Source organism: Leopardus geoffroyi, chromosome D1, assembly GCF_018350155.1.
Source record: "Leopardus geoffroyi isolate Oge1 chromosome D1, O.geoffroyi_Oge1_pat1.0, whole genome shotgun sequence".
NCBI lineage: Eukaryota > Metazoa > Chordata > Mammalia > Carnivora > Felidae > Leopardus > Leopardus geoffroyi.
The window spans coordinates 111,164,270-111,190,171 of record NC_059329.1 but is presented as its reverse complement, the minus strand read 5'-3'; the positions used below and the strand labels follow the sequence as shown (position 1 = coordinate 111,190,171).

General features: G+C 60.1%; 1 protein-coding gene across 1 annotated transcript; it reads right to left on the bottom strand.

Moving 5' to 3' along the window:
- Positions 1 to 693: 693 nt before the first annotated feature.
- GAL (galanin and GMAP prepropeptide) lies at positions 694 to 7,843 on the bottom strand. Its single transcript, XM_045486191.1, has 6 exons — positions 7,680 to 7,843; positions 7,404 to 7,484; positions 6,683 to 6,737; positions 3,293 to 3,379; positions 2,963 to 3,040; positions 694 to 963 (listed from the first exon to the last, which is right to left on the bottom strand). Exons 2-6 carry the CDS (start codon positions 7,482 to 7,484, stop codon positions 893 to 895), a joined length of 372 nt encoding a protein of 123 aa, XP_045342147.1. The 5' UTR covers positions 7,680 to 7,843; the 3' UTR covers positions 694 to 892.
- Between the last annotated feature and the right edge of the window lie 18,059 nt (positions 7,844 to 25,902).

The window sequence follows — 25,902 nt, the reverse complement described above, 5'->3', positions numbered from 1 at the left end:
GAGTTGCCCTTTAATGGAACAGAAAGGCTGGGGATCTCCATCCAGTTTCTTCTCGGATCTTCCGAGACCTTTTGGTCACCTTCCGTGTGACCTTTTTGTTTCTGCCCCAGAGACCCTCCCCGCCCTGCCTCTCTGGCAGTGCTGTCCCCACAAGCTGTCCCTCCGGCAGCACTGACCTCCACACGTCTCCTGACCGGTCAGGCAGTTAAGACTTTTAGGACCCCCGACCTCCGTACCCCGGCCGCGTGATTTCAACACTGTTGTCAAACCCCACGTCGCCCTGCTGGGTCTCCTTCCTCCTCCTCCTCACCCGGGACCTTCGCCAGCACCGGACAATTCCCTCATCCACTATGTTCGGGGGTGCTTTAGGCTTTCTGTTTCCATCTCTCAAAGCACCAGCTCCCTGCGGGCAGGGGTTCGGTTCTGTTTTGTGTTTGTGTCGGTAACAGACCCACCTGCGTAATTATGTTGTACTCGGCCGAACACGGAGATAACTCTGTGCTCCCTGGACACGTTCCCTCGCCGTGACAAGAGACGGAGTCTCACAGACGCTCTGGGCGGTAGAATTTAGGCTTAAACTCTTGTCTGACGCACGGGATTATAATCAGGCTTTATCTTTTAAACGGCCCCCCGCGCCCCCCCCCCCCCCAGTGGCAGGGGTGACAAGACAGACACACGGAAATGACCATCGAAAGCGGTTGCTATCTTTTATTTTGCCACTCAAAATAATTATCAAACGGGAAAAAAAAAATCTTAAGAGCAATAACACGGCACAGCATCAGGGCAGAGAAGACAGGACTGGCCACCCCACGTAAGCTGGCACAACACCATCCGTCGTGTCCGAGTTTGGCCGTAAGCGACATCGTGCGGAGGAACATTCTCGAGGGCTTCCTCAGGGCTGTTTCCAGTCTTCTGCGGAGGCTGCGGGCGGGAGGTCGGGCAGGAACCCCAGGGCCCCGGCCTCTGCAAAGAAGGAGCGTGCTTGCGTAGAGCCCCAGAGAGAGCGGGCGCTCCAAGCCCACACGCCCGAGCCGCTGCGGCCGCTCCCCGGGGGTCTCCCAGGATCACACCCGAGATGGGGCACACCCCATCCCACTCCGCACCCTTTACCGACATTAAGTCTCACACCTCTTATGCATCTGAAACGGTCAGACTTTTTAAACCATGATTTAAAGGCGTGTAATCCGCGTTGGGGTAATTAAAAGCGGTGTCTCCTAATGCAGTTGTGTGTGACAAAATTCGAAACGTAACGGAGCAGAGAACGGGAAGCCCCGGAAGAGTCCGTCTGCCCCTTGCTGGAAAAGTCACCACCAGATGTTCTCCGGCAGGAGCTGTCCGCACGCTCGGCGGGGCTCCGACGGAGCGAACTCGGTTCTGGGTTCTGGGACTGCCGCGTCCTCCACGGTCCCCCTGCCCACGGGCGGTTCTCAGGAAGGAGCCGCAGGCCTCTGACCTCCTCCCTCCCACACCCACCTGAACCCCTTCGACCCCGGCCACCCGCGCAGCCAGAAAGCACACAGACCAAAACACGACCCAGGAATTGGTCCCGGCCAAGTCTTGCCAAACTCACAACAAACCGTAAAATGCAAAACGTGACAACCGTGTCCCCCGCTGTCCCCAGTCCCTGTCCCCTGTGCTCCGCTCCCAGGGCACTACCACCTCTGTCCTCTGTCCTGGCGCCTTCCGGCGAGCAGTGTGACCCCCGGGGTTGTGTGATGAAGGCAGTCACTGCTCACTGTCGCCCGCACGACCACACAAGGCAGAGGCGCGAGGCTGAAACGGGCCCCCAGGGAGGCCTCGTGGCATGTGGTACCCACAGAAGACACCAGACCTAGGATGGAGGTCATCAGACGGAAGGGCAGCCTGTCCTACGGGAAGGCTGCGGAAAGACAGACTGGAATCGGATATACGGGCGAACTAATTCACTGGGCTGACAAGACGGTTTATGATGGCCCCCAAGGGGCCGTGGCCCCTAAAATGTACAGGAGTTGCTGCCGTGACACCAAGTGTGGCCCCAGCCAAGTGAGTGGGACCTGGGGCCTCCCTCTCCCCTGCTTCCTGTCGAGGGTCCCTCTCCGGGGACAGTGCTGGGACCACCAGCAATTCTGACCAACCCTGGCGATGGGAATGTGGGGTGGGGGTGGGGGTGGGGGTGGGGGGCTACTTACTTCCCAAGGGAATTCTACGGAAGCCCTTTCTGGCAGGTTTTTCATGTGTGTGGGGTTCCAAGAGGTGGCCTTTAAAATTGGTAATACTTTGGGGCGCCTGGGTGGCTCAGTCGGTTAAGCGTCGGACTTCAGGTCACGTCATGATCTCACAGTCTGTGAGTTCGGGCCCCGAGTCAGGCTCTGTGCTGATAGCTCGGAGCCTGGAGCCTGCTTGGGATCCTGTGTTTCCCTCTCTCTCTGCCCCTCCCCTGCTCATGCTCTCTCTCTGTCTCAAAACAAGAAAAAAAAAAAAAAAACAAAACCCAAAAAACATTGACATTGGTAATATTTTGGGGCGCCTGGGTGGCTCAGTCGGTTAAGCGTCGGACTTCAGGTCAGGTCATGATCTCATTGTCCGAGAGTTCAAGCCCCACATCAGGCTCTGTGCTGACAGCTGGGAGCCTGGAGCCTGCTTTGGATTCTGTGTTTCCCTCTCTCTCTGCCCCTCCCCTGCTCACACGCACTCTCTCTCTCTCTCAAAAATAAACATTAAGGGGCGCCTGGGTGGCGCAGTCGGTTAAGCGCCCGACTTCAGCCAGGTCACGATCCCGCGGTCCGTGAGTTCGAGCCCCGCGTCGGGCTCTGGGCTGATGGCTCAGGGCCTGGAGCCTGTTTCTGATTCTGTGTCTCCCTCTCTCTCTGCCCCTCCCCCGTTCATGCTCTGTCTCTCTCTGTCCCAAAAATGAATAAACGTTGAAAAAAAAAATAAATAAACATTAAAAAAATTTTTTTTTAATGAGTAACATTTCACATACCTTTGAGACGCAAGAAAGTCAGAAACTCAATTATCATGCGCACAACAGCATTCTCGGACAGCGGCCTGGCAAAGCTTCCTAGGAAACAGAAAGAATCCGCGTCTGCAAAACCTGCCCCACGGTGGTCTGCACCTCACCTCTCCGTCTGCGGAGACCTGGGCATCTGGAAGTCAACAGACTGGCCGTGACCCCTCCTGCCCCGCAGGGCCTTGCTCAGCACCTCGGGGAGGTAGGGCGGGGGGGCGGTGGGGGTGGGAGAGCCAGGTCAAGGCCAAGGGGCCTGCGTGCCCTGGGAGTGGTGGACGGAGATGTGACCCACAGCTCGCTCACCTGGCCTTGCTTCGTCTTCGGGCGGGAGCTCCCGTTTGCCAGTGAGGCCAGGCTTCTCCTGAAAGGATCTGTGGTTGTCAATGGCATCTGTTCGCAAACAGAGAGGAAAGCGCCTGACCGTCGTCCCTGCAGTCACACATGCCCCAGCCCCAGAGAAGGACGCGCTGGCTGCGTATAATCTAACACACACGGTAAAAATAAAGCCACGGCAGGGAAACCATAGAAGCAGGAAGATCATTCTCTGTGGAGCTAGGGACTCGTGCCAGGGCCAGAGGCACGCTCTCCCCCAGGTGCTGGCACTCTGCCGGAGGGGGGAGCCCACCCAGACAGGAGGGGAGCGAGGGGGCGCACAGCCCACAGGTGCAGCGAGGGGAGCGTCCGGGGGGGTCCCAGGGGCGCCGGCGCCCGAGCTGAGTGTCTCTCGGGGACCCCCCAGGGGCTGGGGTCCTATGTCCCTGAAAACAGACTTATCTTTCAAAGACCTCTGTGGCAGCTGGACTGGAGCCAGGCGGCCAGAGACAGCCAGGGACAGCGGCAGAGGGGGAGGGGGGGGGGAAGCAGGGGGGCTGAGGGCGCGTGCACACGCGTGTGCTCGTGTGCGCTGGGCGGTGTGAGACGAGGGACTGCAAGCAGAGCGACCCCTTGAGAAACTCGGGAAGAGAGCAGGAGGTCCTGACCCAGCGTCCAGCGGGGGGCCAGGCGCCTGATTGGGGGCGACGAGGCAGCGGAGGTGAAGGGGCGACGGAGGCAGGCTGCGGGGGGCTCCACCTACAGGCCGAGCAAGACGAAATGAACCCCTTCCTCGAGAGCCGGAGTCCGTCCGGAGTTCGTGGCACGACACGCGGGAAGAAGGGCGACCCTCGCGTGGCGCCTGGAGCCGGGTCAGGGCCCCGCCGTCTGCAGCAGCGGCCGGGACGCGGCCCGCGCCGGCGGAACGGGGCGCACCCACGAACCCGTCTGGATGTCCAGCTCCTGGTGACCCAGCCGGACAGAGACACCACCTTGATGGTGAAAGGGTCCTGCCTCAGGACTCACATCTTCCTGACGGACGCAGTTTCAACATTCTGAGGCACCACGAGCAAAGATCTCCGGTGAACGGCCTTCCTTTCCTCCGGGCCAGAAGCACAGACAAGGTGCTTCCCGAGGGACGGAGCTCAGGGTCCCAAAGGGCTGGGGGAAACGAGCCCTTTGAGCCCGTCTGTCCGTCCCGCAGGCGAGGCCAACCCGCTTGCAGCGACAGGACCGCACGGGGACCTGCCCTTGCCTTTGACCCGAGACCAGAGCACCCAGAGACGCTGCCTGTGGCCCCGGCTGGCTCGTCTCTGTCCTCTCCGTGCCTGTGTTTCCGGAAGCATCCCCCAGGCGATCAGACAACCCTCTGCGGCGGGAGGTCTGTATTCTCACGGTGGGGTTAGGAGCTAAGCGCACCCTGCGGGCTCTTCCCTAGTTGCTCTGGTGGGAACCGAGTTATTCGCCTCCTTTCCTGCTACGGAAGGCAGTTCATAAACAGGGGAGGGTTTGTTTCTGTTTCTTTTTAAGATCTAAGGCTGTCCCCAAACCAGCCCTGCCTGCAAATTTGAAACTGCAAGTGTGTAAGCGATTGGAGGGAGGGTGAAAGGTCTTCCCTCGTCCCCTCCTTTAGGATAATTAAAATCTGCAGGTGCCACTCGGACAGAGGGGACACACGCAGCCCGCAGGTCCCAGAGCTGTCCTCTTCGGGGCTGGGGCCAGCTGGAGGCCTAGCCTGCTGCCCCCTGTTCCTGCCAGGAGTCCCACAGCCTGGAGCGAGCACTGGCCTCTCCACAAGCAGCTGCCACACGAGGGGCGTGTGAAGGCCTAGCACCTCCAGACCCACTGGGTTCTCTGCATCGTGAAGGCACTGAAGTTACACCGCGTCCCCAAGGAGGCACGTCAAGGACGGGACACTCAGTAGTAGTCCACCCGCAGCCTGGCAAGTTCTGGGAACTGATGGCTGCGGGTGAAGCCACACGCCCGGGTTCTAGTGTGTTCCCCACACGCGCAAGCCCCCCACCCCGGCCTCACGGTTCAGCTGGAGTATTCGTGGCGCAGAGCTAAGGCCCGGGGCGGCCTGGCACCCTGGTGGGCGACCGCAAGTTGGTGCAAGTGCCCTGCCATCGGCCACCCGCCCAGATGTGAGCTTCCAAAGCAGACAAAGTGCTGCCGAGGCCGACTGCGGCCGGCAGGCCCCTTGGGGGAACATCGGGACTCGGACCAGCTGACCCGTTTCCACTTACGGCCCTGGGGTGAGGGCTGTGGGCATCTCATGCCTCTCCGTGCAGCCGGGTACAAACCCCTGCCCACCAGCGCCGGCCCGAGTCACGCCCCGGGAGACCTTCACGTGTGGGTCACCGGGCCCCCGGCTGACACTCGGCTTTCTTCCTGCTCGCCACTCGCCTCCCAACGGGGCATTTTGGTCAGGCTGTAACACTCTGAGTCCTGCCCTGTGCCACACGGGACGGCTGACCGTCCGTCCCCAGAGAGCAGGGCGCCACGAGGGGTCCTGGTGATGGCAGTGGGCTGGGGAGGGCCCGCAGGCGAGGGAACAGGTTTGGAGCAGGGCACGGGGCGAGCGTGTTTCAACTGTCCTGGGGCCATTTGGGAGTTCCCATCCGGGGCTTCCAAAAACACGACAGAGAGAGGGCTTGAGTGCCGAAGACGGCCTGTGCTTTGTGACGCTGAGGGAGGATGGGGGTGTTGAGGGAGGCGCAGGGACTCGGGAGAGGACCCAGAACAGAGCCCCGAGGGAAGGTCCGCCTTCAAGGGCTGTGACCTGGGGAAGCCCGGGCAGTGTCGGGGTGAAGGGCAGGAGGGCGAGGAGGGAGAGGCTTCCAGAAGGAACGGTGCTTGGGCACGTGTCCAGAGCGGAGGCTGGCAAGGCTGTGCGCGGCAATGCACAGGTCCCTGGTCACCCCGTGAGGTTTGGGGGTGGGGCGGGGGCAGCCCTGAGGGAAAAGGGGCGGTGGACGAGGCAAGGGGAGGGTGCCCAGGGTCTGCCCGGCCGCAAGCCGCAGGACGGGTCAAGGTTCGAGACAGAGCAAGGCAAAGAGAAGGGGCAGATGGGGTGAGAGGTCCCCAGGCATCTGCCCATTTGTTGAGGAACAGAAATAAAGGGAGAGCAGGAGGCTGGCGGCCGGGGCTGCCTTTCGGGGCGCGGGAAGGGGTGCCACTGTGGACGCGGCGACTACTGGAATCAGCTGCCCCCCCTCCTGCTCACAGCCTCACGGAGCCCCCACTTCCCCTTGACTGAGACGGGAGAGTCAGCATCACAGTGGCGGCTGGCTTCGCGGATCTCAGGGGCAGGGTCAGCACAAGTGGCTCCGGGCGTTGGAGGAGCAGAGCCCTCGGAGCGCGTCGCGCACTGTCACTTACGTGGCCCGAGGAGGTAGCCGGCGCTGTTCAGGGTCCAGCCTCTCTTTTCCTTCACCTTCGGGGGGGAGAAAAGGGGGTCGGATGGCAGGCTGGGGCCGGTACAGGCTGCAGGGGCTCACGGGAGCCCCCAGGGCAGCTTCTGGCAGGGTAACCCACGGTGGCAAGCTGTCGGGGGTGCTTCAGACCATCACGGAATTTACAAGCACACACACAATAGTGCGTTAAGGCGAGACGCACATTCAAGGCCGGTCACCGGGCTTTCCACGCATGATGTGGGAATCTGGAAAACGCATACGCTTCCCGGGGCTGCAGGAAATCCCTGCTTTGCCCCCACATCTGCCACATTCGACCCGAAAACAGGACTGCTGGCTTCACCAAATAATTCACTCTAGAGCCACCGGCCCGGAACCCACGGTGCACCCAACTTGCTTCTAAGCCACACTGAGGACACGCCAGGTGGAGGGCACGTGTGGGTGGCCCGCTCCTGGACGGAATGAAATGAGATTTGCTGGCAGCCTCCAGCTTTCACCGGTTTCTAGCCCGGAGCCGGTCGTGCGCCGGCAGAGGCGCCCCCCCCCACCAACCCCCCAGGAGGAGCGGGGAGCGCTCCCGCGGGACCCCGGCCCCCCGGGCTGCAGGACCCCCGCCGCCCCGCTCCCGGGCGGCTGCCCACCCCCCGCGCCCCCTGCCCCGGAGCGGGGGGGACGCGTCCCGCACTCACCGGTGACCCGAGCCCCGGGGTGGCCGAAAGGGCCGCGGCGAAGAGCAGCCAGGCGAGCAGGAGCGCGCAGCCGCCGGGCATCTGCAAGGAAGGCGCGGGGCGGGCGTGGGGCGAGCAGCGGGGCCCCGGGACGCACGTCGCGGGGCCGAAGGTGGGGGGCTGGGGGGCTGGGGAGGGGCGAAGGGCCCCGGGAGGGCCCAGTGCGGGAGGGGCGCAGACCGCAGACCGCAGGAAGGGGTCGCCTCCCGCTGCCCCACCCCCCGGGGCGCGCCGTACCTTGAGCGGGGGCAGGGTCCCGGGGCGGCGGCGGGTGCGGGCGTCCGGTCGGTCGGTGGGTCGGTCGGGTCTGGCAGAGCCCGGGGCGCTCAGCGCATCGCGCGGCCTCGGGAACGCAGGGAGGAAGCGCGGCGGCTGGGCTCCCTCGACGTGTCCGCGGCCCCGGCTGCCGCCGCCGCTATTTATGCCGCGCGCAGCGTCACGGGGCTCAGTTCCCGCCTTCCGCCCCTCCCCTCTGCAGTGCCCCCCCCCCGGGGGGGGCGGGAGGGGCGGTAGCTCAGCTCCTGCAGAGGAGGCTGCGAGTGGTTCGGTGGCGTGGCTGGAGGGGCAGGGAAGGCACAGTGCCCCCAAACCCCACGGGACAGCCTCTGTCACCCCACAGAGAGCCCCCATCACCCCTGTAGAGAGCCCCATCACCCCTGCAGAACCCCCATCACCCCTGCAGAGCCCCATCACCCTTGCAGAGAATCCCCATCACCCCTGCAGAGAACCCCCATCACCCCTGCAGAGAACCCCCATCACCCCTGCAGAGAGCCCCTCATCACCCCTGCGGAGCCCCCATCACCCCTGCAGAGACGCCCCATGACCCCTGCAGAGAAACCCATCACCCTGCAGAGAGCTCCCATCACCCCTGCAGAGAACCCCCATCACCCCTGCAGAGAACCCCCATCACCCCTGCGGAGCCCCCATCACCCCTGCAGAGATGCCCCATGACCCCTGCAGAGAACCCCCATGACCCCTGCAGAGAAACCCATCACCCTGCAGAGAGCTCCCATCACCCCTGCAGAGAACCCCCATCACCCCTGCAAAGCCCCCATCACCCCTGTAGAGCCCTCATCACCCCTGCAGAGAACCCCCATCACCCCTGCAGAGAGCCCCTCATCACCCCTGCAGAGAACCCCCATCCCCCTGAAAAGCCCCCATCACCCCTGCAGAGAACCCCCATCACCCTGCAGAGAGCTCCCATCACCCCTGCAGAGAACCCCCATCACCCCTGCAAAGCCCCCATCACCCCTGCAGAGCCCCCATCACCCCTGCAGAGAACCCCCATACCCCTGCAGACAGCCCCTCATCACCCCTGCAGAGCCCCCATTACCCCTGCAGAGAAACCCATCACCCCTGCAGAGCCACCATGACCCCTGCAGAGAACACCCATCACCCTGCAGAGCCCGTCACCCCTGCAGAGAGCCCCCATCATCCCTGCAGAGCCCCCATCACCCTGCAGAGAGCCCTTCATCCCCCCTGCAGAGCCCCATCACCCTGCAGAGAACCCCCATCACCCCACAAGTTTTCATCACCCCACTGGGGCGGTTGCACCATGGGAGAGCCTCTGTCACCCCTCTGAGAGCCCCCGTATACTGAACAGGGAGCCCGGAAATCCGTAGGGGAGAACTTACAACATCCCATGGCCCGGGTCATTGCTGCGGTGGTGGGCCCCACCCCAGGTCCAAGCAGGGGAGTGAAGCCCCCACCCACAAGCAGCACTCCCCTGCTGCAGAAGGAGGGGGCGGGGGCCCCCCATGTCACACACCCCTGGGCAAGCCCTCAGTCCGAGCTAGGCCCGGTTGGGTGGTCCTGGGGCAGGGGTGAGGATCCCCCTCCCCTGCAGACGTGCGTCCTGGCTGGAGTGTGGCTTCAGCCTCAGAAGCCATTCATGGGGGGAGGGCGGGCCTGCTTGCGGGCCTGGCTTCGTGGCCTCTGGTGCCCAGTGACCCCTGTCCTGTCTTGGTAAAAAGGGGCAAACCGGCCAGGGAAATTGGGCTGTCTCCTGGGGGGGGGGGTGGTGCGTGTTGGCCTCCAGCCTGGTTGCCGTGGGTACCCGTACATCCCACAGATACCGCTGTCTCAGAAAGGGTCCCTGCTGTTGTCCCTCGTGGCTCCTGGGCCCCAGGACACAGAACTCTTTTGAGCAGGGTCAGGTAGTGGTGGAGCCTTTGGGGGTCTGGGGAACCCAGAGCGAGACCAGCCGACCGGTGGGCAGGCGGGCAGAGCAGGAGGAAGAGGCTGTCCTGTGGCAGGTGCGAGGACATCACGCCGGAGCAAGGCTCTCCTTGGCGCAGGCCAGGAATGCTTCCTTAGTTTGGGCCAGGCCCGGACTGTCCTTTCCCCCACCCACAGACATCAAGGGATGGACGAGAGTGGCTCCTCCAGGCTTCCAAGGAAGGATGAGGCCATCAGGTGAAGGTTGGCCTGAGCTCCTCCCCGCTCCTGGCTGGACACCGGCTGGCCACCGAAGTCCTCAGCAGTGGCCGACCCAGCAGCGCGGGCCTGTCGGTGCCTGGTGGCCCCAGTTACTTCCCGGGGAGCTGCAAACCTCTCCCCACCCACCAGGCTGGGTATTAGGTTGGTTGACGTCACTGGGGACCCTGGAGCAAACAAGACACAGGACAGATAATCACGATGATGCCACCCGGCAGGCATCCTACATTTTAGAGTGCTGACCCTTCGTGCACACGGCGGGAGAGCCATTTGCCTCTGCCTGGACGCCTGCACGGGGAAAGACCCAGGGGCCCTGGGGAACTCGGGTCAAGGCCAGTCGGCTGGGCAGGAAGGAGCAGGGCCCTCGCCTGGGGTGCTGAGTGCCCACCCTGGCTTGCTGGAAGGCGAGGAGGGGTGCCGTTGGGGAGACCCGACTTGGTGAGGGGTCTCCTGGACAGACTCCTGAGAAATGCCATTATCTCTTGACAACCGCTGGAGGCATGCCCTGTCACTCTGGAACGTTCACTTTGCTTCTGAGAACAAGGACATCCCAGTGCCTGGTGCATCTTGGCCATTTTCTTTCTGCCTCCTTCCGGTCTCCCTCGTGAGGCGCCCCCTGCCATTGGCGCGGGTCGAGTGACCTTCTGAGCTCAGCCCACTTCGTCAAGGAGCCTTTTTGTCTGGAGAAGCAGAAATTATAAACCAGGGTCCTTGGGACTAATTAAGAAAGACTCCAAGCCCATCCCGTACATGGGCTGGAAAATGAGGACTACTGTTCGGTTCAGCTTCTCACTGCTCTCATTTGGGTTGATGCACTCTTTTTATTTCCTTTTGAACTTCACTTTTATTTATGTACTTAAACAATTTTTTTGTACATTTATTTATTTTTGAGACACAGAGCACAAGTGGGGGAGGGGCAGAGAGAGAGGGAGACACAGAATCCGAAGCGGCTCCAGGCTCTGAGCTGTCGGCACAGAGCCCGACGCGGGGCTCGAACCCACAAACCGTGAGATCATGACCTGAGCCGAAGTCGGACGCTTCAGCTTCACCGACGGAGCCACCCGGGGGCGCCCCTCCCTTTTCTACTTTAAAAGAAACTTTAGTTTTTCTGGTAAGAGCGTCTTTGTTAAAGAGACAGTTTGCCGTTAAGTCAGCCTCGTTCCTGCAAGTGTATAAGGTGAACGGGTATAGAGGTGCCCTCTCCGCGGCATGTGAGTCTCGTATGTCCACCCAGATCCTAAAGAAAACTTGGCCACAGGCAGGTTGGGGCCGAGCGGCCTGACCGGGGAGCCAGCACCCAACCCAGGTGGCAAGTGGGGAGAAGGCGGCCCTGAGGGGGACAGTGTGCTCGGCCCTGGGAACTGGCTTAGGCGGGGCTTAGGCGGGGCCATCAGGCTATCTGTACGATAGCACCCAGACCTTCCTGGAGGCGGAGCCCTGGGGCTGAGGGGCGCAGGTGCAGCCAGGTGGTGGGGGGCGCTGGGCACTGACCGCGGGGGAGGGTGTTGACCCCATAACTCATTGGGAACAAGAACGTCCACATATCTGTCCTGTGGCCACTTTTTCCAGGCGTCTCACAGAAAAATCGTAAGCAAACATGAGCAATCTTCACATGTACTGTGACTCCATGTAACGGACGGATAATTTAGACACAGGAACTCGAAACAAATGTGCCTCCTCGAATTCATGAGGGCTTTCACCAGGACACCACTCGGGGGTCGCCCCGCGTCCTCCCAGATCCTGGGCGAGGGGATTCTGCCTACGTCCCGGAAAGTGGCCGGTGACCCTAGCCGGGGAGACTTTGGGAGGCCCGGGGAAGGCTGCAGACAGAGCCGGGCGGTGGCGGGGCGCGGTGACATTCCCGGGCCCGCGGACGCGTTCAGACAAAGAGACGGCGCCCCTGGGATGACAGACACCTGCTTCCCCGCACAAGCTGTTCTGGGTCCCACAGCCAGCGTTATAATGGGCTCTGTGTGCTCAGCAGTGACCCAATGGGAGTCATTGTCAACTTGTCATCTTGAAGACGGCCCAGTGTGTGGCAGACAAAATGGGTCACCATTAGAGTAATGGAAATCAAGCAGAAAGCATAATTTTACCGTGTGCTTGGGAGCCGGCCCATCTTCCCTTAGAAGCCCCGTTCACCGCCACCCACAAAAACCAACCCAGTCTGACAAGCAGAAGGAGCCAGGGTCCGGGGCAAACCTCGGCCGCGCGCCCCAAGGAGGGATGCCACTGGCCCCGGCGCCCGGCCCGCCCTCATGGAGACCACGGTCCAGGGAGACCCGCACACAACACAATCCTACAGGTTATCGTGAGAAGGAGGGCCGTGGGTTCGGGGCGCCTGACCTGGCAGGTGAACAGGGTGGGCCAGCTGGCTCCCAGCACATTCCAGGTGGAGGGCTGGAGCCGGAGCAGCCATTCTGGGCCGCGAGGTGATGACCCTTCGCGACGACGACACTGGAGGAGCGTGGGTCCCCGGGGCCACCACCCTTCGGGTTTGTTTCACAACAGGGAGAAATGAGCTTCTCTCTCCTTTAAGCCAGTGTCATTGGGGGAGGGGTTCTGTTGTATGTGGCTGCAATGACTCCCATCTAATTCAGCGTCTTACCCAAAGCAGTCAACAGATGTTTCATGAATGAATTAGTGAATACTGACAAGTCAAGGGCTGGGCCCCCTGGGAGGGAGCGAACGGTGGCCAGAAGGGCCCCGGAAAGGCCAGGCTTGGGAGAGAAGGTGACGCGACCCCACCACCATCTCTCTTCCCTTGAAAACACGAGGAAGTGACTTGACGATGTAGCAGGGGCTTTTCTTTGACCCTGCCAATGTCTGTGTCCTTGACCCTCCTTCCCGGTCTCTAGATGCCTACTCAAGCCCCCCGGGGTCGGCGCGGTCGGCACGAAAAGGCCTGGGATGCTCCTTCACGATAGCAGCCGGGTAAGGATCTGGCGAGAGTGAATGGGTTTTTGTACGTATTTGGTTCTTCGACAGACTTTGTTAAAAGGTCACGACGCGCGGAAAGATCGGCTTGCTTCGTCCGTAGACTCGATCAGGCGTTTTTGCGAAGGCTGCAGACGGGGCGGAGGGGAGAGGAGCCCCCCTCTCTGAACCTCCCGCTGGCCGCTCGCGCCGGGCTGTGACCGAGGGGGTGGCATGGGGTCTCCCGGCGGGGCTGAAAGCGGGGCTCTGCCCAATCCATGATCGTGCACCTCTGTAAACTTTGACATAAGCCGAGAGCGCAATCGGTCCAGACCTTTCCACATCCCCTTCCCTGCGCTGTGGCTGCCCTCGCGCAGAGTGCTGTTGGGGAGGCCGCAGGCGTTTCTGGGCTCTCTCAGGGCAAGTTGGACGCATTTCTGTGGGGCTCAGTGGGGTGGCAGCCGTCGGGTTCGCGGTGAGGATGTCTGCAGCCGTCCTGGGTGCCGGACGGTTTCCAGGAACACCCCTGCCCTCCCTGCCCCCTCCGCTGGCCGTGAGAGCTGTCACCTCCCCGGGGGGACAGTGTGGAACCAAGCCTGGGGTCACTGGAAGAATGCAGACAGCACCTTTTAAAGCAACAGCTGACACCCTAAGCCCACCCCCCAGCATGTTCCCTCCTGCACCCCCCACCCCCAGCCCACTCCTCCGCCGCCCTGGGCTCCAGGCTCCTGCCTCTCAAGCGGGGGCGCCCGCCTGGTCTCTTCCACGTCCCCGGCTCCCCACGCACCACGGCGAGCCCACCCTGAGGAGCTCCTGGTATCTGGTTCCGGGGACCCATCTGTGCCCTGGGGTGACTCACCCCATTTGGTGTTTTTCTGGCCGCTGATCGCGGAGGAAGGGGAGAGCTGTCTGCGCTTGGGGGGCTGGAAGCTGGTGACGCAGCTGCAGGCCCGAGACAGCTGCACCTGTTTCCTGGCCCGTAGGCCCATGGGCAGCACCCCCAGGGCCATGTGGGAGCCCATCTGGCTAATGGGATGTGGGTGCTGAGGGACAGGGCAGGCAGCCGGGGGCCAAGCGGGAGGGGCCGTGTCAGACGTGAGGGGACACCTCCTCCCGGGAGCCCGAGCTACGCAGAAAAGCAGCCTCAGGGCGCTCCCACCTGCCCCTCAGGGACCCAGAATACTTTAAGGGGCCTCAGAACGACAAGCATTTTTAAAAACCTTCAGTTGAAGAATAATCCACATACAAAAAGGTGCGCAAAGGAGTGTTGACCTGGCTGTTTGCCCAGACACACAGCATTACCAGCCCTGGGTTGGGACGAGCCCAGTTTCCCAGGCCCCGCGCCCCTCCTGTCACTACCTGTCACCCCCCAACCCCCACCCCAGGGGAGCCTCTGCTAGACTTCCAGCAGCAGAGACTCATTTTGTTTAAAATTTTTTTTTAATGTTTATTTATTTTTGAGAGGGAGAGACAGAGCGTGAGCAGGGGAGGGGCAGAGAGAGAGGGAGACACAGAATCCGAAGCAGGCTCCAGGCTCTGAGCCGTCAGCACAGAGCCCGAGGTGGGGCTCGAACCCACAGACCGCGAGATCGTGACCTGAGCCGAAGTCGGACGCTTAACCGACTGAGCCACCCAGGCGCCCCAGGTTAGTTTAAAACAGGCAAAGCGAGGGGCACCTGGAGGGCTCAGTCGGTTCGGCGTCCGACTTCGGCTCAGGTCACGATCTCGCGGTCTGTGGGTTCGAGCCCCACCTCGGGCTCTGTGCTGACGGCTCAGAGCCTGGAGCCTGCTTCGGATTCTGTGTCTCCCTCTCTCTCTGCCCCTCCCCTGTTCACGCTCTGTCTCTCTCTGTCTCAAAAATAAATAAACGTTAAAAAAAATTAAAAAAAAAAAAACAAAACTAACCCGCTGGTCTCCTTCCTCCCCGCCCCACCCCCACTCTGTCAGAACCTGCCCCGTGTTGCTTCACGTCTCTGTAAACCCAGAACCGGCTGATTTGCTGACCCCGTGGGCACCAGTGTAAGCCTGATGCGGCCCTGAGCTTGTCAGGGGGTGATAGTGTCCAGCTGGCGGGCAGCTCATGGGTGGACAGGAATCGAATCAGTCCCTTAAAAGGCACTGGGCACTGAGAGTCACTTTCGATTTACATCCCTGGGAGAGCAGGGAAGAGGACCCCCCCCACCGCCCCGCTGCAGCTTCATCCACTCATTCAGGGGTTGGTGATGCCCTCCCCGAGGGACAGTCCCTGTGGGGGCGGGGGTCAGCTGCCCCTGCCTCGGGAAGGTTCACTGGCCAAAGTGGTTTGGGGGTGGGGTGCTAGAGAGATTTCCGGTCACCCGTCAGACTAGGGAAAGGAGCCGGTGGAGGCTTAAATCCCGTCTCAAGAGCATTCAGGGAACTTCCAGCGTCACAGGTGACTGTGAACTGTGAACAAGACGGTGGGGACGTGGGGGCGAGAGGTCAGCCAGCACAGGACTCTGACTGGTACTGACCAATGATCTAGAAGGGTCCGGATCCGAGGCTGGGCAGTTCTGCAGCTCCCAGGAATGAGGGATGGGGACCAGGCTCTTTTGAACGAGAGTGCGTCTTCCATCGTAGGCTCAGTGTGGAGTTACTTTATTTTAAGGGCTTATTGTCAGAGATGTTGTATTTGCAACGGGCATAAAAGCATAAAACGGAAAAGTCACCCATATTCATAGCAGTTTTTAAAGAAGTTTTTAAAATAGGAGACGTCAGTCCTGCCATCCACCCTTCTAGAAGGAGCCTCTGCAGTTAGGCGTGTGTGTTCTTCTAGGTGGTTCTGTTTTCACTCTGGTTGTACATGCAGTTGGAAAAAAGACAGCAGGGCGCCTGGGTGGCTCAGTCGGTTAAGCGTCCGACTTCAGCCAGGTCACGATCTCGCGGTCCGTGAGTCCGTGAGTTCAAGCCCCGCGTCGGGCTCTGGGCTGGTGGCTCAGAGCCTGGAGCCTGTTTCCGATTCTGTGTCTCCCTCTCTCTCTGCCCCTCCCCCGTTCATGCTCTGTCTCTCTCTGTCCCAAAAATAAATAAACGTTAAAAAAAAAAAATTGAAAAACAAAAAAAAGCATCCAACTTCGGATCAGGTCACGATCTCGCGGTTCATGGGATCGAACCCCACGTCAGGCTCTGTGCCATCAGCGTGGAGGCTGCTTGAGATTCTCTCTCTCCATTCCTCTCTCTGCCCCTCCCCGACTTGCTCTCTCTCTCTCTCTCTCTCTCTCAAAATAAATGAACTTTAAAAAATAGATAAAAATTAAAAAAGGAAGTGAACTGGAACTTGGCGATGTTTATTTTTCCGCAGCCTTTCCGATTGAGGACCACCCCCTTCTTTCTGCGGTCAGGAGCTGCACCGCTGTGTGGGCGCACCCCCACCCCCCCACCGATCACTGATGACCTTCCTGGGTCCTGGACGTTCACTGGGGTCCCAGCGTCCTGGGATGAAATGGACTTCCTCGTGCAGGCTCCTTCCAGAAGCAGGTGATGGAGACTGAGCCGGAGGGGCAGGGTACACAGGGCGTGCACCTTCCACTTTTGTTGGGAACACCCCCTTCCCGTCTGGAGAGACTGTGTCCTTGTATGGCCCCCCTCCAGAGTCGAAGGTCCCTTCGCCCCAAACCCCGGCCGGGCGCTGTCGCACTCGAATGTTTGCTCATCCCACAAGGGAGACGTTTGCTGGGGCTGCCGGAACCGAGTGCCGCGAGCTTGTGGCTCACATGACGGCACGGAACTCGTCCTCAGTCCTGGAGGCTGGCAGTCCAAGGTCAAGGTGTCGGGGGTCACGCCTTCCGTCTGAGAGCCGTGAGGGGGAAATCTGTCCCGTCTGCCTGGTCCGGACATCTCATGCGAATGAATCGCGATGCGTGGCCTCCTGTGTTGGTCTCCTTTCACTGAGAAGAATGTTTTTAACGTTGCGACGTGGGTCAGTGCCTTATGCACTTTGTGGCTGAGTGTTGTTTCATTTGAGGGATAGACCGCGTTTTCATCCACTCATCAGTCGACGGACACTGGCTTGTTTCCACCTTTTGGCGATTGCAAATAACGCCACTGTGAGCATTTGTATATCTGTGTATGAGTCGACAAAAAACCTTTTTTTTTAATGTTTATTTATTTTTGAGACAGAGAGAGACAGAGCATGAACAGGGGAGGGGCAGAGAGAGAGGGAGACACAGAATGTGAAGCAGGCTCCAGGCTCCGAGCTGTCGGCCCAGAGCCCGACGCGGGGCTCCAACTCACGGACCGCAAGATCGTGACCCGGGCCGAAGTCGGACGCTTAACCAAGTGAGCCACCCAGGTGCCCCTGTGTACGAGTTTTTGTCTGAATACCTGTTTTCAATTTGGGTACAGACCTAGGAACCGATTGCCGGTCACATAGTAATTCGATATGGAAGTTTTTTGAGCAACTTTATTTAAATTTTTGATATTTTGGGGGCATCTGGGTGGCTTAGTCAGTGAAGCGTCCGTCTACGGCTCAGGTCATGATCTCGCGGTTCATGGGTTCATGGGTTTGAGCCCCGCGTCGGGCTCTGTGCTGACAGCTCGGAGCCTGGAGCTGCTTCCGATTCTGGGTCTCCCTCTCTCTCTGCCCCTCCCCTGCCCACCCGCTGTCTGTCTCTCAAAAATAAATAAAACATCAAAAAAAATTTTTTTTTGGTCATTTTGTTCATCATGGAAATGTTTACATTTCCTGTAAGTATTGCGTTGAAATATTTGTCTTGACCGGTGAGTTTTTGGTGCCGTGCCATTTTGAACCAAGGCCGGCGCCTCACCTTGCCTTGCCCTCTCGCTGGTCCTGCAGGATGGGGACGGACGGCGGGGGGAAGAGCGGACAGAGGCAAGCCGTTTGCGGGAAGCAAACCCACCTCCGTGATTTTGCAATTCCTGCTTCCTCGAATCTAGAACGTCCTACCTGCCGAGAGCGAGCAAGCCTCCCAGGTTGCCTGAGACTGAAGGGCTTCTGGGAGGTCCCCGGCAAGCGAGGACAACGGTCACCCGAGTGCCACTGTCTCTGGCTAGCTGCTTCCTCTCCATCTCGGGAAATCTGGCTGGAAACTCCAGCTGGCCGGGAGTCTGTCCAAGGTCACGTTCCCCGTAGGGTCCTCCTTGCGCCTCATGCCTCCCCCTGGGTGGTTCCGGCTACACCAGGCCCACCTCTCTCTGTGTCCCTCCTGCTTTTGTGGCTGACCCGTTAGCTGCCTCGGGCGTGACTAGGAAGGGCAAATACAGGACCCACGGGCGCATTTGAATTTTAGATGAACAGCGAATACAGTTGGAGCGTAAACACGTCCCGTGCGATATTTGGGACATCTTCTACCAAAACGTTACGTGCCGTTACCTGAAATCCACATTTAACCGGGCGTCCTGTGTTCCCAGCAGCCCTAGCGGCTGGGGTGAGTCCTCCAGGGCTGAGACTCTCGGTTACGGAGACGGCTGCTCAAGACTCCCGTCTCCCTCGTTTCCACTGAGAAGTTCTTTGGGGTCAAGTTCTACTCTGAGGAGAATGGAAAGGCCCGTGTGGGTTCTCTATTTTTTAAAAAGAAGACAGCCATTGGGTAGGAAGGTGGCCATGAACAGTAATTAAGAGGCCATCAGGCTGACAGGTCCTTTGTGGTAAGAGCTCTCTTCCCCTGTGGTGCATTGAGAACGGAACAGAGCGTGACCGTGGGGGAACAAAAATTAAATTCTCAAGCCCTGTTATTATATTTGAAGAGTCAGGCCGACTTCCCAAAGGAAAGACATTGCCAATTACCATCACGAGGGCCATCTTTTTCCGGGGAGCACAGCTGTCCTGCGAGCCGCCCGGAGGGCAGTCCCCTGCCCGACAGCTGGCCCCCCACCCGCCTGCATCGCCAGGGCAACCGCAGACCGTCTGCTGTGGGGGGTGACGGAAGGAGGGGGCTGCTGGGATTTCAGCAGGAAACGACTCTCGGGAACGACTTTTCCTGGCCACCGCACGGGTCCCAGCCAACTCCCACCAAGTGCCTCTCTGCGGAGTCCAGCCAAGGCCTCCGTCCCCGTGACCAGCACTTCAGGTATTCATTGCCACGCGACAAACTGTCCCCAGACCCCTCCCTGTCTAAGGAATCGGGTTCAAGCGTTTGGGCGTGGCACCCGAGGCTCTCCCGGGTCCGACCTGTACTCACCTTCCCACCCCTCCCCAGATATTTGGTCCACGCACCAAGTTGTTTCCAGGGATACATTTTCCTTTGTTCTGGAAACATAGTCTGTTACACACACAGAGCACTTTCTTGCTGGGCTCAGCTCCTCGGGGAGCAGGGCCGGGTCATAAGCACCGACATCCTGTTTTCAGGTTGATCGAAAATATCTTCCTAGCCTCTCCCCATCCCTCCCAGCCACCTGTTATTCTGTGGGCATTTAGAAAATATAATTATAGGGGCGCCTGGGTGGCTCAGTCGGTTAAGCGGCCGACTTCGGCTCAGGTCATGATCTCGCGGTCCGTGAGTTCGAGCCCCGCGTCGGGCTCTGCGCCGACAGCTCGGCGCCTGGAGCTGCTTCGGAGTCTGTGTCTCCCTCTCTCCCTCTGCCCCTCCCTTGCTCAAGCTCTCTCCCTCTCTCTCTCTCAAAATAAACAATAAACATTAAAACCATTCTGTATATTGTCCAAATTTCTCCTTGGTGTTCCTCTCCTACAGATGTCACAGCTGTTCTCATTGTTTATTTATTCGGATAACTTTCGTCATTATTTCGTTAATACGTTATTACGTATTGTTTCGTATAACTTTCATATATTCGTCTAAATTTCAACATAGCTTATCTGCTTCGGGGAGAACCCTTGTGACATCTTTTGGGACTTTCCACACATGCAGGTTCTCCCGGCCACAACCGACAACCTTGCGACGTGGATCCTCCCACGCTGGGTCTCGGTGGGAACATCCATGTGGACGTTCACGTTTTTCCCACACGGCTTTTATTCCATTCCTTGCTGCAGTGAATGCCTGATTCCTTCACCCTATTCGTTGCCATTATAAATGGGGTCTTTTGGTCGTTGCTTGAAGGCGTGAGGGTTTATGGTTTTACACGTTGACAAGTGCCCGTCCCCTTGCTGAAGATTCTCACCGGTTGGCATTTGGTTTTGTTCTGTTTTAGGTTGTTGTTTGCTTTTGTTTTCATCTGCTGCTTCAGGGAAGGACTCGCTCTTCGCCGTGTGGCCTGGGAGACGAGACGCCCTACATGTGACTCTGCAGAAACACCCGTGGGTCTTCCTCTGGTTCTCTCCCTGTGGTCGTCTTGTGTCCCATCCGCTTAGGAATCACCACCCAAGCTCCCGAGGTGGCGAATGTCACATGGTGAACATTCAGTGAACCCCCCTGTCATCCCTGGGCCCCCAATGCACAGACACAGGGCTGATGCCGTGGGGCCACATGGGACGGGGCAGGAATGACACGTCCCCTCAGCCCTGAGCAGGTCAGAGGGCTGGTGTGGGTCAAGGCATGGCAGGGGGGGCCCTGCTCCTAACCCCGTCTGACCTGCCCACTGCCCAGCTGGTGCTGCTGGATTCCTCTGAACGCCCGGCAGGGTGACACCACAGCCGGCACAGAATGTGACCCCTTCGGGCTCGGCACCTGCTGTGGGGTGAAAGCCGACAGGATCAGCCGTCGCACCAATAAACGCCACTCCGCTGGGCCTCGTCAGGAGGCGTCTGGAGCTGCCCCACACCTCCGCCCCACCCTTGGTGGCTCTACAGGTAACACTCACACCTGACACGTAAGTCAGAGACCTGTCCTCGCTTCTGAAGCTGCAGCCACCGGGTGAACGGGCCCAGGTCAGCGTCACGTTAGTAACCGCGGGGACATCGGCACTCGTGAGGGGCGGCCTGCCCTCTGGGTGCTTGCGGTCCAGCTGGGAGGGGACACCAAGTCATGTGACCAGGTATTTAATGTCATCACTGTGTCCCAGGGCGACTGGTGGCGAACTCCCGAGGCTCGGAAGTACAATAAATCGTCCGGGCCCAGGGTTCCAGCCAGATCACGAGGGGGACACTGTTTCCAGGAGGGACAGAAATGTCAGATGGCCACGCAGAGCGGGTCCCAGTGTCAGGCCCCTGCGGAGGGTGCGGAGACGGGCAGAGAGACGAGGCGGGGGGACCATGGGGCTCAGCACACGGGGCCCCCGAACACAGCGCAGTCACATGGGTCCCCAGTGTGGAGCCCGTGCGTCCAGAGGTGCTTGGAGGGGCTTTGGTTCCAAAAGTTCCCAAAGGTGCCCGATGCCCTGACCGGCTCGGTGAGTTTGGGCTCCAGGGCAGGTGCTCCCCCGGGCTCCTGAAAGGGAAACTGAGGCCCGGCCAGACTCAGAGGAGCGGCTGGCGTGCCGGGGGCCTGTCGTCAAGTGGCCGCTTGGCCCAGGTGGGCTCTGGGGCCCGCCCGAGCCTCTCCTTCCCCCCCGGGGAGTGGAATCCCGCTGGGGGCGCCGAGGTGCCCTCCGCCCCTCCTGAGCCCTTTCCTGGGGAGGGGGCTTGGTGGGGACCCTTCCTCCTGGCTGACCCGGCCGGTGTCCCGGCACACGGGCCTTTCCCTGAGGCTCAGAGGCGAGGTGAAGGGGACACGGCGTTTGTCCCAAAGAGCTCTTGGAAGGGGTTGACAGGAGCCTTCTTGGCCGGGGGGCCTGGGTCCCAGATGTGCACTAAGTCGGGGCCACCTACCTTGCGCACAGGCAGCTGGGGGCGGGGAGGGGAGCCTGTCACCCCCTGTCCTCTGGGAGAGCGCTTCCCCAGCCCCAGACGTGAGGTCCCCAAACACAGTGGCAACTGTGGACTTTGTCTCCTCGGCCCCAGGAGCTCGGTGGCTTGGTGTCACAGAGTGTCACAGGGCGCCTCTGGGGGGGGTGGCCCAGGCTGGGGGCGGTGGGGACCTGGGAAGCTCAGCGACCCAGGCCCCCGCCAGAGCCCCTGAGATGGTCACGCGGCGGGGCCCTTCTCTGTGCCTTCGGGCCCTTCCGGTCCAAACATGGCAAGACTCATCCGCTCATTCTGCTATTTCAGTCCTGGTCAAGAGCAGGGACTCGCTTTTGTGAGTAAGACAGAGGCACGACGTCGCCTCGAGATGATTTAGTCTTACATGGAGTCTCGTAGCTCTGACAGGGAGAAAAGAAAATAGCATTTACTTCCTCTTCTGAAAATCGAGAAGATATTTTGAAACGATCTTAAAATTTTCCCTTCCCCAGAAACAGTATAGAGAAATAAAGACGTATTATCACCAAGAATAAAATGTCCTGAAAGGAAAGTTCTTAAAAACAGAACGGTTGATGAGCACACGGTGAGACTTGTCACCTGGGGGTGGGGGACAGAGGTAGGGACAGGACAGGATGGAGGCAGGGAGAGTAGGGGGACAGGAAGGGACAGAAGGGGACAGAGGCAGGGGCAGTAGGGGATGGGAGGGAGGGCAGGAGGGGACAGAGGAAGGGACAGGAGAGAGGCAGGAGGGGGTGGGAGGGGACAAAGGTAGGGACAGGAGGGGGGCAGGAGGGGACAGGAGAAGACAGGGCACCCATTAGGAAAGCAGCGACTCCCAAGGCAAACAGTTGAGCTTGGAGACAGATGAAAGGCGCCGTCCCCTTAGAAGTGCCAAGGGCTGGCCCCCGAGAGAGTTTTGCTGGAGCCCCATTAGAGGCTGCTTCTTTGCTCTGTGTCTGAAATACAATAATTTGGCTCCTTTGGTCACTTTTTGGTTTGATTTCCCTTTTCCCGCCCCCGTGGAGCATGAGACGGTCCATTACGGGAACTTTCATCTGAGGCTTTCTTTCTGAATCCCAGCCCTGGACGGCCCTGCTGAGCGGGGGCGGGTGGGTGGGGAAGGGGGACAGGGTGTCCCCTCCCCGAGGGAGGACACGGAGGAAGGGCTGCTGGGGAGAGGAGCTTGCTGTGCAGGGGTGGGTGGGGAGCTTTCACGGGGCGGGGGGGGGGGGCGGCCACTGCACCCCCAGCCCCAGGGGAAGGGGAGCGTTTTATCCCGTTGTAAAAATGTTGTCGATTTGTAGTTTTGGGGAGCAAATTTTCCTTTCAGTTGACACAGTGCGTCCAGGTGGGGACAGGGGGTGGGAGGCCCGCTGCCCAGCCCGGTGACAGGCGCTCTTTGGGGAGCGGGCCGGGGGTTCCGGGGCGAAGAGGGGTGCTGGGAGGTGGGGGCTCCAGGAAGCCAGGCCCCTAGGGAGGCGGCCTTGACTCAGGAAGTTCAGAGCAGTTGGCTGAGCTGCTTCTGCCCCCGTGGGGCGCACCCCGGGGTGGAGAGGAGACGGTCAGGGCCCCCGCGTCTCTGTCACCTGGCAACATGGATTTCTGTGCCCCGTCTCCCTCAGGCCCATCGGTTTTAGCTGATGCCTGTCTCTTCCGCCATTCAGAGGTGAATTCTCAAAGATCCGAATCGGATAATCACAGCTACAGTGGGGAGCAAAGTTAAGTCACACCCCAGTTTGGTTGGCAGAGAAAAATTGTTTATTTTGTCCATGAGCTAGCGTGCCCGGCACCCCTGCTTGTGATAAAAGCCCCGAGCCACCTTTCCGGGGGTAGCCTGGTCCTCCGGGTATAAATTCCTAACAACAGAAAATAGTCATCTTTTTAAGACTCTTGAGATCTGTGAGCAAATCCCCAAAATCCATGCGGCTCTGTGTCTCCTGAGGCAAAGCTCCTTGAAGCCCCGCCTCTTCCTGGGGCTCCGCCCGGAGACCTGAGGCTTTGTAGGGGCGGGGGGGGGGCCTCCCCGACTGTGTTCTAGTGCTTTCTGTCGCCAAAGCGACTGGGTGTGCCCATGTGCGTCCACAGCAGCGTTATTCACAACAGCCAAGAGGTGAAGCGGCCTATGTGCCCATCAGTAGATGAGCCAATGCGGTCCGTCCAATGGGTATGATTCAGCCTTAAAAGGGAAGGCCGTTCGGACACCTGCTGCCTCCTGGATGAGCCTTGAGGACACGAAGTTGCATGAAGGGAGCTGATCCCCCCCATACGAGGTCCCTAGAGGAGTCAGAGTCATTGAGACAGAAAGGATAGAGGCCACGGGGGGGGGGGGGGGCGGGGGTGGAGGGGATAGGGAGTCAGTGTTTGATGGGGGTGGAGCTTCTTTTGTCTGGAAAGAGGAAAAATTCTAGAAACGACCAGTGGTGATGGCCGCACCACACGGTGAATGTCTTTAACGCCAATGACTTTGCACACGTAATGTGTAAAATGGCACGTTACGTACGTCTTGCCACGGTTTGCCCAAAGGGGGACAAAATGGCCAGAGGGGGATACCTGTCCTCAAAGCCCCGTGATTCTTTACAGACTCCCCCAGGACAAGCCGCTCGGAAAAAAACGCGTCTGCAAATTTCACAGGCTAGCGCCCCAACAGCGCTGCGTCCCCAGTAAAACCGGAAGCCTCCGTGAGAGGCGACAGGCCGGCGGGGCGCTGGCACAGCGTGACTAATGCCGCGGTCACCCAAGACGCCCTCGGCGGGGCCGCTGGGCTCCTTAATGTCGAAAATGCTTTCTGATTATTATATAAATTTGTGCCTGTCAAGAGAATCACGAGGGCGGCGTGACCCTTTTGATGGCATTATCCCAACTTCTCGGAGTCTCGTTTCTGGGTCATCGTGATGGAAGAGTTGGCAAATGAAGCCTGTGGTTTTGATCCAAAAGCTCTCGTGCTCCTCATCCGCCAGAAATGGGTCCGAATACGGAGCCGTCCTGGCTCCTTCCTCCGACAGTGACGGTCCGCAGCACGGGGCGGGGGCTCGGGGTCCTGGGGCTGCTCCGTCGTGGGGTTGGTTAAGTGCCATTTCCCCAGGATCGCGCTGCCCAGGGATTTGGGGGCCATGCTGAGTTGGGGGCGAGCACAGAGGGGGTGCTCCCCCCCCCAGGGCCAAACACACACCCCTCTCGTCTGCTCACCTTCGTGCTCGGGCGCTGAGCCATCTGTCACCGAGTCCCTGACAGTACTCGGGCACTTGTCCATCAACCCGTCTGCAGTCCCACTGTCGGAACTGAGCGGGGGTAGCGGGTGTCGCTGCGCCGTTCCCAGGTCCCCCCCCCCGTGCACCTGCGGCTGTTGTGAGGGCTCCCGGCTCACCGCCGCTCCCTTCCACCAGAGCTGCTCTCTGCCACCAGGACCCACCCAGCTCAGCGATGCCTGGGAGGCTCCCCGCCCTGCGCCCAGCCCCTGATGAACGACTGGAAGGTTCGGTGGGATAACCCCGTGAAGGTCGCTAGCACCCCAGAGCTGCCGCAGGCCCAGGCTGGCGCTCACCGGGCTTCTTCTCTGTCCTGTCCTGCCCCCCTGGCTTCCTTACAGGTTTCTCCCAAGGTCATTCCCTCAATAACCTGCTTACATAACCCTTGTCTCAGGCTCTGCCTGGTGGAAGCCAACTGAGGGCAGGAGTTTAAAAAACAAGGGCTTAGAGGGGCACCAGGGGGGCTCAGTCAGTGAAGTGTCCGACTTCGGCTCAGGTCATGATCTCACGGCTTGTGGGTTCGAGCCCCACGTCGGGCTCTGTGCTGACGGCTCGGAGCCTGGAGCCTGCTTCGGATTCTGTGTCTCCCTCTCTCTCTCTCTGCCCCTCCCCTGCTCACGCGCTCTCTCTCTCTCTCTCTCTCTCTCGAAAACGAATAAATGTTAAAAAAGAATGAGCATGGGGTGTTTGAAGCCACCGGAGCATCCCCACCAGCTGAAACACAGAGGCAGGTGCTCGGCTAAGCGGGTCATTTTAGACCAGGACGCGCCTCGTCTGCTGGAGGAATAACCCTCGAGCCCCCGCCCTGCCCCGCATGAGCGTGTGAGCATGCGTGCAGGCGTGTGTGTGAGTGTGCATGGTACACACGGGTACGGATGCGTGTGTGAGTGCTTGTGCCTGAGCGTGAGCACGCGTGTGTGTCTGTGCGTGCACGCACGTGCGTGCACTCGTCCGGGGGTGCGTCTCTGAGTGTGACCTGACCCCCGGGTTGTGGTCGCCTCACGCCGCCTCGAACTCCCTCCGCTCCTTCCGGGTGAGCCAGACCCTCTCTGTCCTCAGGCCCTGACCTCATGTCAAGGAAATCGGGTCCCCCCCCCCACCCCCGGCCCAGGGCGTCCGCCTCCTGAGCTCCAGCTCCTGAGCAGGGACCTGCCGG